At 39.9% G+C, this 16768-nt stretch overlaps 1 protein-coding gene across 4 annotated transcripts in view; it reads left to right on the top strand.

Annotated features, from left to right (window-relative positions):
• Nucleotides 1-16768, top strand: part of PCLO (piccolo presynaptic cytomatrix protein) — a 293541-nt gene that overhangs the window by 241887 nt on the left and 34886 nt on the right. The window contains exons 16-21 of one of the 4 annotated variants that reach the window (XM_042469224.1): nt 609-635; nt 3307-3400; nt 6915-6986; nt 10458-10638; nt 14426-14620; nt 15925-15999. In XM_042469224.1, the coding sequence (XP_042325158.1) occupies nt 609-635; nt 3307-3400; nt 6915-6986; nt 10458-10638; nt 14426-14620; nt 15925-15999 (644 nt within the window). Of the gene's footprint in view, nt 1-608; nt 636-3306; nt 3401-6914; nt 6987-10457; nt 10639-14425; nt 14621-15816; nt 16000-16768 lie in introns of all 4 variants that reach the window. The other 3 variants (XM_042469223.1, XM_042469221.1, XM_042469225.1) reach the window with 3 other exon arrangements.

The following is a 16768-nucleotide window of genomic DNA, read 5'->3' as shown; positions in this document are numbered from 1 at the left end:
AGAAGATTTATCAGCAGGCAAGGCAGAGGGCAGCTGCCCCTGCAGCCCTAATATGTCCTCAGGATATGTTTGGAAGACCTGGGAAACTCCACAGACAGATTTTTCAGCAGCATGAAAATCTATGGAGAGGAGAGAAGGAGGGTATCCTACTAAGGGCATAAGGGAACAACAATACAAGTGAGGAAACACTTTCTTCCCAACTGTGCTGACCATTGTGCAACATTGGATCCACTGGATGTACAGCGTTGGATTCTGGCCTGTGATTTGAATAAACTGTAGGTTGCAGTGTTTGAACATGAAACTGCATCTTATTCCAGATCACAAACAAAACTTTTTTTAAATCCTCCTTGTATGGGTAAAGGAGGAGAAAGTGTCGGCCATCTGTCTATTTGAATTGGGGCTTAGATGGGTGAAAGCTATTTCAGAGAACCTTCCCATGTTGAACTGCTAAGTCTGTTTAATGCTTCTGTTTCTTAAAATTCTTCTGTTAATATTAATAATGCATTGTTTGTGTGAATCATTTTAATCCTCTACTTTTTCTTAATCATCTCTTGTCCCACTTCCTCTATTTCACCATCATTATTCAATGCTTTGTTGGATCCTTGCAGCCAAGTCATGGTTGTCCAGAATGCAAGGTAGAGTAAAAAATTATTTCAGTTGATTATCTGAGATATGCATGAAATATATCATTGTATCATAAACATTTCAATTACCTGTGAAGAAGCTGACAAAACTATATTTTCGAAGTGATTTCAGTATCTGTTTTGTAGAAGGGCAAGGGATAGCCAACAGGCTGTTATTTCAAGGTCTGTCGGTGATGGCCCTTTCTTCCTTTCTGTTTATAATATTTATTACATTTTAAATGAAGCATACAAGATTAAAAATCAAACAAGAAAAGATTACAGTCACAGACTGGGATTAGCTTTTTAGATGTTTGGAATACTAGAACAGAAGTGGGTTTGCAATAGAAAAGTATATTAGAGAAATTCACTGTATTTTGCTTTAAATTTCCTGGGATAAGAGGGTGCAAAGTCAATTTTAGTTAGGTTGTTGTAAATAGTTATTTTGTTTAGCTTAGTTTGATTTATTTTATGTTAGGTTTAGCTTTTTTGAAGTGTGGGTGATAAAGGGGGAAATTAGGTTTTTCATATCATTTTCATATTATTGGGTTTATTTGTTTTTTTAAAGTAGTATTGTGTTTAGGTTTTGTTTTGTTTTGTGTTTTGTTTTGGCGTGATGAAAAATTTTTTGATACATGCAAAGGTGAACTTCTGTCATGATTTTACTAAAAAAAATTAAGAAAGGACATTATGAAGAAATTATTACCTAAATTCCCTGAGAATGAGCAAAAACCTCTAGAGGAATGTTTGTCATATCTATAGGTTTCTTCTCACATACCTGAGATGTTTTTTGTTTTTTAAAACAAGTTCACTTCTTCTTGTTAAAAGGCCTCTCCTGGGTCTAAAATGGTCCAAGAGGGGCAAACAAAATGCCCCATTGACCCACTAGATCAGGGGTTCCCAACCTGGGGGTTGCAACCCCTTTGGAGGTCGATCGACCCTTTCTTGGGGGTTACCAGGTTGGGCTGCCTCCTCCTCCTCTTCCTCAAGTGATGCCGGTGTCGGCGCTGCACAGGGAAGGGACCGGGGCCAGGGCTGCCATCTCCTCTTCCCTTTCCTCGAGTGATGCTGGCGCCGGCACCACGTGGGAAGGGGCCAGGGCCGCCGCCTCCTCTGTCCTTTCCCTGAGCGATGCCAGTGCCAGCATCATGCAGGTAAGGGGCTGGGGCTGGGCTGCCTCCTCCTCCTCCCTTTCCGAGCAATGCCGGCACCAGTGCCAGCATCACACAGGGATGGGGACAGGGCTGAGGGTGAGGAAGAGGAGGTGGAGGCGCTTCCAGCAGCCTTTGCGGCCAGAAATCCCACCCCTTCTTCCAGCCGGTGGCCTTCCTAATTTGTTGGGAGACTGGGAAGGGGTGGGACTTCCAGCCGCAAAGATTGCTGGGGTTTGTAGGCGGCTGGAAGTCCCACCCCTTTCTGCCCTCCCAACTAATCAGGGAGACTGCCGGGCTGCAATGGGGGTTGCGGCCCAACAAAGGTTGAGAACCGCTGCACTAGATGATGTTTGGGTGAACATGGAAATATATTTTTTATATATATATATATATATATATATATATATATATATAATTTTCTGAGTGTTGTTCCAGCACTGAAAAGTCTCCTGGGGGGCTACTGTTTCCATCTAACCCAGCACTGCTCAAAAAGATAGTCCTAAAAAACAAAATTCTGCAAAAGAGAATTGATTAAATACAGCTATTAATAGTAGGAGTAAACCTATTGGAGGGGAATAGTACTTACATAACTATTGATTTACTAATTTCTCATAGATTTAATGGGACTAACAATTGGATTTAGACCAATATCTTAAAACTTCTTCTAAAATATGACTGATACAAAAAAAAAAAAAAGAAAAGAAAAGAAAAGAAAAAAGAACTGAACACAAGCTTTATCTATTTGAGTTCCAGAAATTTCATCAGTGTTTGATGTTTTCTTACCTTAATGTTATCATATTAAAATACTCTTATTGAATGCTATGTAATTAAAATTAGGTGGTGTTTGAACGTTAGGTACGGCCTCGTATCAGTATTTTGTGGTGGCAAACAGATCCATATCCTCTATTCAGCCTTTGGAAAACACAGGCCACCGTAAAATGCAATTCAAATCTGATAATACACCAAAACCTCTAAAATGCCCTACAGAAAGAACAGCAGTGCTCAGCTTGCAAGCATGCTCTAAAGGATCAATATTAAATTAGTGTTTCTATCATTAACAAGATATCACTTGTACCAGAGCTTCTCTTTCATGTTTTTCCAGGATGACTCTTCTATGATTAAAGACTAGAAAATAATATGGTAGATTAAACTCTCCTCAGCTTGATAGCTGGAAGGAAGTTTTTAAAAGAAAACCAATATATCACCATTCATTCCTATAATGGGAATTGCTATGTAAACAGGCACAAGCAATTTGTAAATGCAACTGAGATATTTTGGTGATTGTCATTTGGAGGCTGATGGTGGGGAACTTTCTTAGCAGTGAGGTTAGGGATGCATACATTTAATTTTTTAAAGACTGAATTGGGAAAATATTCAACAGGTGATATATCATTTGCATTGGAGCTGAACCGCTGTCATTATTCTGTGCTGACCTGACTGATTTTATCAGATGCATTGAAATTATTTCTACATTGGAACAGATGGAGACAAGTAAAAATAATTACAATGTTTTTTTCTTTGTTCCATTTCAGTGTTGAGAACAAGAGGAGGACAAAGTATGTGCAAAAAAGCTTGAATCCTGAATGGAACCAGACGGTTATTTATAAAAATATCTCCATGGAGCAGGTGGGTAGCTATAAGCAATTTTTCATAGCAAATGACCAAACTCTGGAGCAGTTCAAGAATGTGAATGTTCTGTAATAATGGCTTGCATATCTAAAACGCTATTTGCCTTCCCCACCTGATGCACTTTGTCAGAGGAGTCAGAAGAGGTATCTTCTGAAATCTGAGAGGGAAAGGAAGGTAACACCTTCCATCCAAGGAAGTGCAACATTGTGCTTAGGAGAGCCTTTTGGGTTTTCCTTCCCTTAAGTACACTATAGGCAAATAGCACTGATCTAAGGAGGGAACAGACCTACTAGTGACACCTATGGTATCCCAGATTTATCTACATAGCTAGAGGGGGATGCTGTCCTAACAGGTATGGGAACAAAGGATCTATAGTGAAAGTGGACATCTAGGATAACCCCCATTAATATTTTGGTGGGAAATGGGCATATTGTTTTAGATCAGGTTTTTAATTGCCGCAACAATGAAAACAGGGATCTCCATAGGAAGATTCCATTGTTTGATCAAATCCTGAGTGTTTCCATAGTTGGATGGAAGAATTTTCCATCTTAGGCTACATCCACACTGCAGAAATAGTCCAGTTTGGCACCACTTAAAACGTCCTTGCTCAATGCTATGGAATTCTTGGAACTGTAGTTTTGTGATACATTTAGCCTTTTCTGTTAGAGAGATCTGGTGCCACAACAAGCTCCCAGGATTTTATAGCACTGAGCCATGGCAGTTAAAATGGTGTCAAACTGGATTATTTCTGCAGTGTGGATGCAGGCTTAGTCATATAAAGCATAATTTGAGATGATGATGATGATGATGATGATGATGATGATGATGATCCCACTCCAGCCAAAAGGCTATCAGAGTGGCTTACAAATACCTTTATAATACCTCCCCACACACATTCTCACTTCCCCAGTCGCACTCAGCTAAAGAGTAAATAGCTAGTGGTGAGGAATGATGGGAGTTGTAGTTCAACAATATCTGAAGGACTGCTGCAAGATTCACACCCTGATTTTAGACACATTTTGGAAGAGAACACTATGAGTCATCAGTAAGCCATCAATTTCTGTATAAAGGTTTTGAATCTTTGTAGCATATTGATCCTGAAGATAAGCGACAGTACATGTCTATTCAATAGCATGTGCCATAATACAAAAGAAGGCTCACCAAAGAGGAAATTCCATAGACACATAGGGGTGCACTGTAAATGCAAGTTCCAAAGTAGCCGTCTATTCATTTTCATATTGGTCTCAATGTGACTCAGAAGCAGGCATGGTTGCATCCCATTGGAATGAGCTGGAAAATCTTGTGTGCTCATCACTTTAACTAAAACCAACAGAACTTAGAAAAAAATTCCATAGATCAAGAGCTTAGTCTTCAGACACCACTACGATAAGCCACTTTATTAGATGTTAATCTCTGCCAGCCTTATAAATTGCTCAATATCTGGGTGGAAATGAATGTCAGTATGGGGAACTGTGAAAGATCAACCATCTCTCTGCATAGCAGTGTAATGATTGCCCAGGTAATTTGTCAAACTGTCTTTCCCATCTCCATATTAACAGTATCTCAGGACAACACAGGAGAACATTTTTATTCACCTAGTGAAACCACTTTACATAAAATTTTCAAAGGGCATGAAGAATTTTAGTCCAAAACTTCCAGACATGTCTTCCCTCTTAACATTTTGCTTTCTTTAGCTTTATATTTGTTTTTCTTTCAAAAAAATAATAGAAATACCAAGCTTTTTGACATACAACAGGAAAGGCTATGTTTTATAATGCAAATTATTAAAACGAAAAACAAATTCACTGAAACAGTGGTAAATTCAAATGTTACTGGCCAATCAAATGGGATTCAGAACAATATATAGGGATAGTGAAGCGGGCAGACCTGTTATTCTATTGTTGCATAAACAACAAAAAGTATTATGACACCTTGAAGACTAACCTCAGTAATCAAAAAGACTCCAAATTTGCCTGTTGACAGTGTAAAAACCTGGATTTTAATGGCTTCCCTGTGCATCCTGACATGGTAGTGGTTGGCATGGTCCAGAAACCACTACCATGTCAGGATGCACAGGGAAGCCATTGAAATCCATAAACATCTGGATAATTTCAACCGTAAAGAAGAAACTCTTAAAGTGAACAAAATTTGGCTACCAGTCCTGAGGAATAGCAAAATAAGGACTCAGCAAATGGAAATGGGAAACCATTCAGAGTCAGGGGCTTTCCCAGCAGATAATGATTACCAATTAGCAGACACTAATCCTCTTTTGCATTAGCCTTCCAGCCTGAGGCCAGCCATCAACACAGAACAAGACACATGCAAATCACTCCTGCATTCCCAGGCTCACACAGTATATATACACACCCAATTTTTCCAGGCAAAGCATTTTCTGAAGATGCCAGCCACAGATGCTGGCGAAACGTCAGGAAGAAAATCTTCTAGAACATGGCCACATAGCCCGAAAAACCCACAAAAAACCATGAATGCCAGCCATGAAAGCCTTCGACTTCACAATGGCAAAACTACTGATTTTCTGAAAGCTTCAGTACTCCTCCAGCAGCTTTATAGAGTGCCACAGCTATTTCCCCATATCAAAGACAATCCTGTGGCAAATGGAGGGTCGTCTTTCCTAAAGTAAAGCAATTGATACAAAAATAATCTTAATTTTGGGGTACTTTTCAACCGGCCAGTGTGCCAGAGAAGGAGTGCTGAGAGTTTGTGCTAGCTTCCTGTTTGAGGGGAAATGATTGGTTATATTTAAGGATCCAAAGGAATGCTATTTCACTTGTCTTGGGACTGATATACTGTATAGAGCTATCATTTTATTTTTTCAAGGTTAAATTACGAAGAAGGGGTGACAATATACAAGACAGCAAGGTTTTTGTTTGGTTTGAATTCTTAAGTATATAGTCTGGTATGTTGAAGTCTTTTCATGAAGCAACATGGGGAACATGATCAAATTATCACAGTCACTCTTATGTCAAGTGCAACATAATGCAAAAATTTGTGCGGGTTCACACTGGACTTCTGAATAATCTGAGCAGCCTAAGAGGTGGCAATATGATATCCTCAAACTTAAAGTGGAATGAAAATCTGGAAAGAAGTATTTGATGTATTCCCTTAAACTCACTCAGCCATCCATAACTGTGAATACAGTAAAACCTACTCACTGGTGCTGAGCATTGGAGGAAAACAGATAAATGATATCAACTTTTTAAAAGTCACAGTGTGGACTCGGTATTTCAAAACACAGCCAAGCTTGGCAGAATAACTCCTCCAAGTTCCACACAACCTAGGCTGAACTCATCCGTCTTGATATCAAATATCAGCCATACTTGAAATAAATTTTCCAAGCCCAAGGTTGATATCAGGACAATAATAGCATGGCTGTCATATTGAAAAAGTGCTAGGGGCAGTCAGGTGGGAATAAGTAGAACATATTTTATGGACTGGACATCAAACTCATGATGGGAATTGCACTTAATTATCTTTTAAATTTTAACTGCAGCTGAAGAAGAAAACTCTTGAAGTTACTGTCTGGGACTATGATAGATTTTCCTCGAATGACTTCCTTGGTGAGGTGAGTTTCCTTTGTTTTTCCCCACTTGCTTTCCATCACCCAGTATGGTACTCACATAATTCATTGTTCATCCAGATGAGAAATTCTGATATTTCCAAATATAAGAAAGATAAGGGGATTTAATGTGATCAGCAGCAATGTCTCTAGGATTTCTACTTTCTATGTCACTGTGGATAATGGTGCTCTGTCTGGTTTAGTTCATACATCATACCAAACTCTGGTTAAAGTAGTTTAATTACAGTTTGGTATGGTACCCAAACAGACTGACTACAGCCTATGATTGACTAGCAAATGAGGGGTGGAAATTGTGGTTTAAAGTAGATTCGCAAACCATAGTTTCTGCAGGCATTCATGTGGAATGCCTGAACTAACAAGGTTTTGGTCATCATTCCCCATTCAGAACCAAATTCACAAATCTGCATGACACTAGCATAGGTTAGTGAAATTATTATCTTAATGAAAATGAGTCCTGACTGGGTAGAATACAGTAGCAGATGAATGACTTTGCATCATGGTGTGATGCTTATACGCCAGGCAGCACAAATGATGCATTATACTCAACATCACCATATTTTCTGGCGTATAAGACGACTAGGCGTATAAGACGACCCCCAACTTTTCCACTTAAAATATAGAGTTTGGGATATACTCACCATATAAGACTACCCGTCTTCCAACGCACACCAAATAAAAAAAATTTTTTTAATCAGATTTGATTTCAATATGGTAATTTTAATTCAAATGCTTATGACATGCAGGTACTTAGCAGGAAAACGTGTTGTATACAAAGCTTGCTTGGATTGATCAGCTCTCATTGCCTGCCCAGCCCTCCCTGTCTCCAAGACTATCAGAGCAGTAGTGCAAACACAGCTCTTTTTTCCATACCCTGGGCGTCCTGGATGCCTGCAGCTTGTTCTGCCTTTCACTTACACCTTTCCAGTGAGGCGCCCCCTCACCTCATCATTGGGACCGTGTTAAGTCACTTCTTTCCATGAATCCTGGTGAATGGATTTTTTTTCTACCGTACTTGTAAAGCACCGCCCTTGCTGCTTTCATACGGTCACAGCATATGGCAGGGATGTGGCCACGGCCGTTTTTGAGCTCCCTCCACCATATGCAGCGACCACATATTCTCCAATCCAGCTCAGAAGTTTCAGCACCAGCCCTATAAGATGACACCCGGCTTATAAGATGACCCCCGACTTTTGAGAAGATTTTCCTGGGTTAAAAAGTAGTTTTATGCACCAGAAAAAACAGTAGTTAATACAGTGCACCCTTGCTATCCGTCTGGGATCTGTTTCAGATCTACCCCCCCCCCCCCTGGATAGTTTTAAAAAAACCCAGGACCTTAAGTCCCATTCTTCTCAATGAGCACACACTCCTGCTCGCTTTTGCTGCTGGGTGTGTGCCATTCGGGAAGCCAGGGCTTGCCGTCCACAGAAACTCAAACCACGGATGGTGCTTGGTGCAAGCACAATATATTTTGCACGTGATTGAGCCTTTTTGGCATTGTATATCCAGTTTAAGCCCTTTACCAAGCCAATAGGAGTCCACTTATTGTTAAAATCAAAATTCAAAATCCAAGATTCACATGTGCATGCCAGCATTTTCTGATCATTCAAACAAAACTTAAGAGAGAATAAAAATACAGTTCAGCAGTATCATAAAGTAATGTGATAACAAAGCATAAATATCTAGCATATGCTGGACAACTTAAAATGCTTGAACTATTCTTTCAGAAAATACCCATATTCCCCAGTCTCTTTTAATTAATTAATAATCAGGAATTGCCATCAGGCTGAAGAAACTGCAAGCCCAATTACAATAACAAAGAGCTGCCTATATTTTATTTCTAAATGTTACTGCTACTGCAAAACAGTGCTCAAAAATTCTTTCTTAAAAAGACTGTAAGACATAAGAAACACAATATAAACTTGATTATCAAAGAAGCTACACAATTCAACCAATAACTTGTATGCTGGACAATTGGAAACCAAAACTGTTAGTCAGAAAGAGAAGATAACCATCAAAAAAAGAAAGGCTTTCTGGGGATGGCGATGACTTTTTTTAAAAAAAGCACTCCCGAAAAAGGGGGGGGGGGGGGGGGGGGGGGGGGGGGAGGCCAGATATTTTCAAATGGACAATCCTCAAGACTGCAGTCTTATATTCATGTACATGAGAATAAGCTTCACTTAAATTAATGGAACTTGCTACTGAATAAAGGCATACAGGACTCCAGGGCTCTTTCCTGACTTTCTACATAGTTCTAGTGCAAGACTTTACATGGACTTCTCCTGCCCTTTCCTCCCTCTCACAGTCATTGTGCCTGAAGATCTCTTTGTCTTTTGAACATGTTTCTCTTGCATTCCCTTGTACCCCAGTTTTCCTTTCAGAAACTTGGAAGGATTTGGTTATAATATCAGGAAGGCTCCTGATATCCAGAGGACAATTTTCCTGCAATAAGACCCCCAAACCAAACTGGAAGTGATCAGAAGTTCACTTCCGTTTTGATTTTTCAAAAAATCCTTCTAGGGAGCAAAACAAAGCAGGGAGGCTTGGTGTAAAATAGTCACTGTTCATTGCCACTTTTAGGAATAGATGTTCTCCTTTTTTCACTAATTTGAGGAGGGGAACAGAGGCCACAAAATCAAGCATGGCCAACATTCATATTTGCTGGTGCATTTGTTATATGACATCAAGTAAACTCCAACTTATAACAACCATCTCCTAGTTTTTTTGGCAAGACTTCTTCAGCAGGACATTGTCATTGCCTTCCTCTGAAGCTACAAGAGTGACTTATCCAAGCTCATCCAGTGGGTTTCCATGCTCAGCGGGGATTTGAACACTGGTCTCCTGGAGTCTTAGTCCAATAATCTCTTGTTCCATTGAAATACTCTTCAAAACCTACCTTTCTCTGATATATCTTTTGCAGGTGTTTTGCAGACTTTTAAATCCAGTTTCTGCACAGGATTTAACCACTTTTACCTCAATTTGCCTGTGTGTGATAAAGTCCTTTGCTTCAAGGAGCCATGTATGCTAATGATGCAGCAATAACTCTAATAAAAATCATGGCCACATAAATCAATATACTGGTACAGTTTGTCTCCAAAATCAGTGATAGGGGAATTGGAAACAAAAAGATTATTTTAGCTATCAGCCTAGGCTTAAATCCAATTGTTTAGTTCCAACCAGAGTAGATACATTGAATCTACAAACCTATGTAAGCATTGACAGCATACTATCATTGATGCAATGGTTCTCTTCTGGTTGAGACTAACAATTGGATTTAGGCTCTTTCTTCCCCCCCCCCCACCCCATAAAATTGTCTTTTCATTGTACAGCAAACACAATGTGTTTATCAGAGCTTGTTTTAAGAAACCCCTGAGAAAGTGCACATGAATCAGATCAGGATCAGACTTCTCATGCCACTTGACATTTATTAACTCATTTGCTTTCTGTGTCATCACATAGGTCTTAATTGAACTGTCTAGTTCTTCTCAGCTGGACAATACTCCCAGGTGGTATACTCTAAAAGAACAGAGTGAAAGTATTGACCATGGGAAATCTCATTCTGGTCAGAGCAGCCAACAGTCACCAAAACCATCTGTCATCAAAAGCAGAAGCCATGGAATTTTCCCTGACCCATCAAAGGGTATGCAATTATTTTCTCTTTGAGAATGTGTTATGTACATTGTATATGTGTCTCTTCATGAAGAGCACAAACAACTTCCATTTCGTGTCTCTTTTCTTCTCTTCCTTGAAAATTTTCATACCAGGAAATATGACATTATCTTGTAGTGTATTATTCCTCCTTTTTCTCTTTGATAGCCAGTTATGTTAAGTGTGGGAGGACAATAACATAGTATAACATATCTTGTCATATTATTAAACTAAGGCCAAGATTACACACTTTAAAAGCCAGAAAGCCACTCAACTGAAGGAGTTTTGCAGCACTAGTGGAATGGGCACTGAAGGGCATCCAACCCCTTTCCCCTAGTGAGCTATGGTGTGACAAGTAGTGTCAGTGAGCTATGGTGTGATGGGTAGTGACAGGGACCCCTGTGGGTTCATGTCATAACTGGTACCGCAACTCATGTCATCCTTTAGTACCCCTCTCACCAGTGCCACAGAATTCTTTTAGTTGGTGCAGCTGTCTGGCTTTTAAGGTGAATTTTAGGGAACATTTGCAATTGTGGAAATAGTGCTATGATATAAATGTAAATGCCAAAGTTTATGAGGTCAAAAATCTAGCATAGTACATCATAAATCCTGAACAAGATGTCAGCATAAATGATACAAAGGAAACAAGGAAAGATGCAGTGTTTTTCATGCAATGTGAAGAAGCCATCCTTCGTGCGGAAGTGTGGCTTCTTCCTTGTGCTTCACAGGTAGGGCTTCTGATCGTTCAGTCATCCTTATGAGCCAATTCAATCTTCCCAATTCCATTCTGCCTCAGCTTGAGTCAGGACAGGGCTTTTCACACTTTGACAACTTTGGTCTTCTTGGGGGTTGGTTTCTGATGAGAATTTCTCTGGTTTGTGGGTCAAAATACTTTTATTTGTTTAGAGATGTACCACCTAATGGGGTCAGTTTCAGCTTAATAGTTATGGATCACCATCCCAAGCTATCCTCTAATGAGGAATTGGTGATTAATTGCACATAGTCAAAGGATCTTCAAGGTGTGCACCCTTATTGGGAGACATAATCCAGTTCCCATTCATGCAATGGAGGCAGCTGGAACCTGTGCACTGGTTAACCATGCTAGAGAGCTATCAGGCGCAGTTGTGGGACAACTGCCCAAAATGTTGGGTGTGCTGAATGTCATAAGGAAAGGCACAAAAAAGATACAAGAGTTCTCCAACACTAGTGACAAGAAGCATGAAAAACATTCAAGAAAGCATAATTCTTCAGATTCTTCATTCTCTTCTCAGGAAAATAGAAAGGAGTGTGTGAAGGTAGGTGAGGAGTCTTCTGTCTCTCCAGAGACTTTGGACAAGGGGGAAGGAGAGTTATCCCTAAAGGAGGGGATTATCTTTCTGAGCATGTTTCTCCCCATTTGCTTCAATTGGAACAATATCCTATCCTTCTTTCAAAAGTGGGAAAGTCTTGGGGTTGGTTTCTAGCATCAAGGTTTCTGGTACAATCCACCCTTACCTTATGGGGGATCCATTCTGGAACCCCCCACACACACACACATATAAGGCAAAAAGTGTGTATACTCAAGTCCCATTAGATATAATAGGGCTTGTGCTTGTCGTGCCACAGGTGCCAGTGCCATTCATCCATTCTCCCAGTGGCTTCCACATATGCTGGAAGCTGCCTATAACACTGTCAAAAGTGTTCCAGAAATCAAGCCTATGGCTAAGCAAGAGGATTCAGTTATATTCTTCCATGAAGTGCTTGCAGAGGCTATGGAAGGGGAATGGGCTCATCCTGCTCTGGTAAGGGTGGCTACAGCTTTTGCTAACTGCTTGAATTCATTGTCTACTAAAGTGATGAAGAAATTGAAGCTGCCTCTTATTGATGCTTAAGAGTCCAGAGCTTATGAGGCTGGACAACTTTTTATGCAGGTCACATGCAGCCCCTGCTGCTCTTGCCATCAGAGTTGCTTTGGCGAGCTCCCTGTTCACCACAGCCACTATTTGTTGGGCTATGACTTACAGTCTCTGCTTCCCAAGGGAGAAACTAAGCTCTGACAGGAGGTCAATAAATTGGTTAAGGCATCTGCTTCTCTGGCAGACACTAGTCTTGATTCTAGTCAATTTGCTTCATGAGCTATGGCAGATGATAACAGTGCTAGGCATCAGCTTTGGCTAAAAAAAATGGAATCTTGATAACAAATCCAAAAGTAATTTAACTACATGTCTTTTTGAGGATTCCATTTTATTTGTGAAGCCTTGGATGAGGTGTTGATTGAGATTAAGGACAAAAAGAAATCCATATCAATCTCAGTTCCAATGCTGTTTGATTTCAATGTATTACTATTCACACTGAAGGCACTTTTCTTAGGCTTTAATGCAATTTAGAAAAACTCACTTCTTACTCTGCAGTTTCCAAGAAAAAACTATTTATCCTGGATGGGCATTCATTCATTCATTCATTCATTCTTCTCTTTCCAGGTTCTGTTTCACTACAGGATTCAATTCAAATGTTTGTTTCCATCTCACATAAAAGGCCAGGGGTTGATTTCTCTGCTTATGAAAAGTTCTGGCTATCAGAAGCACTTGGAATGGGTGACAAGGGCATAGATAGGGCAGGAGAAGCAACACCAGACAAACATTACACTGAGAAGATTTTTTTTTTCCTGTAGACACCCATCCTAATTCAATTAAGGATTTGGAGAAGAAAGGGAAATGAGGAAAGAAAGTTTATTTTCTTTTTCCTTTTCCTCAAGGCTGCCTGTGTCAGGAGACATATAATGTTTCTTCATTACCAACTGGGTGCAAAGGGTGGGAGAAAGGATTGAATGGGAGAGTCATCCAGTGAGACTGCAAAGTAGTAAGATTGATAGAAAAATTTAAAAGGCTATTGCCTGATAGGTTTATGCATGCTGGGAAGTGGGAGAAAGTGTGCCCAGCAATACAATTTGAGTCCAGGTTTTTATGAGTCAGTGGGGCAAAATACTGTACATTGGGTCCAGATTATTTTGCTGGTGTGGATTCAGTCTAAATAGGCCATTTGGTTAAGCAATGAGAGCCTGGAACTTTGGGAATGGGTTCTAAATTCTTTGGTATTTCAAAGGATAGTACAAATGTTTGGTACTCCATGAGTGGATCTTTTCACCTTTCAGGAGAATCACAAACTGCCTCAGTTTGAATCGAGATTTGACTTTTGATGCTGTCATGGTAACTTGTCCCAGGGTGTTGTGTTATGCCTCTTTTCCAGTGGTGCTGTCCAAGGTGTTAAGAAAAATAAGGATGGAGGAGGTGGAGGTAAATTGGATAGCACCCTGGTGGACTCATCAGGCCTGGTTTTCCATTATGACAGTCAGCATGTCAGCTTCTGCCATCTTGACAGAGACAGAGTCAGCCTCTGTCATCTTGAATGGACCTGCTACATCAAGGAAGACTAGAAAATGTTTTGGGGTCTCATGAAGCCCATAGGCTATGTAATACTCAACTCCAGGCTAAAAGAATTAATGAATTCTATGTTAATTTTCACCTGTGTCAGGAAATCACTCAATAGTTTTAAGAAAAGTACTCTTTCGGAAACTGAGCATCCCATTCCCAAGTATTCAGGAGTATACTTACCTCCCTTTCAAGATTATTAAGCAACTTTCAGAAGGTACATGCAGAGTGTTAAGGTTTGAAAGGGCTATCAAAAAATAGCTATCATCATTTTGTGGCTCTGGGGCAGATGATAAAGATCATAACGTTGGTAAAGAACAGTAATAAAACCAATTCTGATTCCCAGGCTTTATCTTTTCTTTCAACTGCCAGACATGCAGGTGCCCACTATTGAGAAGTCCCACAGCAGTCCAGGAAGCTCCAAGTCTTCCTCCGAAGGACACCTGCGCTCTCATGGACCATCTCGCAGCCAAAGCAAAACCAGCGTCACTCAAACCCACCTTGAAGACGCTGGGGCAGCCATCGCTGCTGCTGAAGCAGCTGTCCAGCAGCTCCGCCTTCAACCAAGTAAAAGACGCAAATAAAATTCCTCAGCATGGCAGCTTAATGTTCATCTGTTGCCTCCCTCCTTTTTACCCCACCCTCACCCCAAACTCTTCCCTCTCCCTTCCCTGCTGGCCTTTTCTTTCTGCTTTGAGCACACGGTGTGTTCCACCTGTTCAATGTTCTCTCCGTGTATCTTCGTGTGAATACATATAAATGCAATATATTCCTTCTATTTAGATATCCCTTTTTTATTTACAGAGAATGCAATGAAACTGGCTGTTTCTCTATTACTGTCTCCATTTGTTCAGTATTCCATGACTTTGCACAACTTGTGGGAATTTTTTGCTGGTTTTGTTTGTTTGTTTGTTGTTGTTGTTGTTGTTGTTTTTGCTTTGGTGCCACACTAAATACCTCAACCACAATCTAAATATCATACACCTGATTTCCACCCTCCCTGTAAGGTTACACAGCTTATCAAGGAAAGTATTTACAAACATTAGGAAGCAAATGAGAAAGATGTATTGAGTATCAGTGTCATTTGGGGCACATAAGATTTTATTGGAAATAGGTAAGTTTTGTCGTGGTAAATATTTTTTTTTTTGAGGAAGGTTTTTTCAAATCAACAACTATGAAGTGCTTCCTTAAGCCAACAGCATTATTGTAGAACTGACAAACAATAAAATACAGATTGCTACTGAGAAAATTAGATATTGCTAAAGTTAACAACCATATAATTATCTCTCTTGGGGTCTACAGTATGCAAGGTTGGATGTGATGGTTTAAAAAAATTTTTACTTGTTAGGCCACTTTGAAGTTTAAAAATTACAGCTCTTTCACAAAGCACCATGTGTAAACCTCTCATGGAATTACAGGTTGAGGTCTTAGTCACTGGCAAATTGATATAATCCAACTGTGACATCATTGTGTTTGTCTCCATTATTATTTGGTATACCATACAGTCCCCATTGCAAAATGCAGAAAGTGGGAGATAAAATCCCCTCTGTCATCTTCATCCTTTTCTTTTAATTAAAAAAGAAACAGCCAGTTTAATTACCCTTTAATGCTGTGCATGTGATGTCTCTTTGGTGTTCAAAGACACGTACCTACTTAAGTACAGAAAAGAAAATTCCCCCACTTCTGTTTGCATGACTAACATTTAAGCTGGTTCCATCTGAGGATACATATTCTGGGTTTCCATTTCACCCACACTGCCACAGCAGCACATAAAAGCGGTCAGTCTAATCATGCAAGGAAGCAGCACAGACACAGCATAGCAGGAGTCCTCCCAATTCAAAGAACTCAGTCTGACAATCTGCCTCCACCAGCCAGTGACAACAAAGACCAAAGTCAACTAGCCCTCAGAAAAGTGATGTCTGATGGACCGGTCAAGCCTGAAGGAGGTGAGCAGAAAGACATGGCCAAGAAGTCAGCCTTACCAAACGCCTTCTTGCCATGTCTGCCAATGCATTACACACTGAAATGATTTCAGTCTGCACTGCAATATTCAGTTTGGTTGACAAATCCTTTCCCAATATTACTGCTAGTGTGCCAACCCCATTTTGAAAGGCTGTTTGATACAGGGCATTTTGTACAGGGAAGTAATATCATCTCTCAGAAATTGGATTAACTGTGCTCACATCGTCTACTAAGTGGCATACATTGAACCTGATCTGCTTAAACATGACTGAGCCATTTTTGTATGATTAAAGCCTATCGTGGCACACTAGAGTTTCAACTTGGATGCAACATTATTATTGTTGTTTTCATTCTTGTTATCATTTGCATATTTATTGTGTTCTCATGTGTCAAAAATCCAGTTCAGGGACAGTGGAAGTTCACAGCAGGGGAAGAAAAAGGAGAAATTGTGTTCATGTAACACAAAAGGCTAAAAAGGCTGTCATCACTCAGGATAGTATTGTATTTGTCTCAGAAAGCACCTTTGTCTTTAGCATAGGTATGGAGGTATGGCTTAAAAGAAAATTGTTCTTTGGAAGCTCAGGATAGAGATTTCTATTCAGTGGATAAAACGTAGAGAAAGGTAGTATTCATCTCTCTGTTAGCCATTTCAGATATGCTAGATAGATACAATGGAAGGTCATAAGGATGTTCAGATAACCATTTGATATACCAGATTCATGTAAACTCTATTCTGAAGACTGTCATAATATC

The sequence above is a fragment of the Sceloporus undulatus genome, chromosome 5, assembly GCF_019175285.1.
Source record: "Sceloporus undulatus isolate JIND9_A2432 ecotype Alabama chromosome 5, SceUnd_v1.1, whole genome shotgun sequence".
Taxonomy (NCBI): Eukaryota; Metazoa; Chordata; class Lepidosauria; order Squamata; family Phrynosomatidae; genus Sceloporus; species Sceloporus undulatus.
The sequence above is the reverse complement of the archived record's forward strand: the minus strand, read 5'-3'. Positions and strand labels throughout refer to the sequence as shown.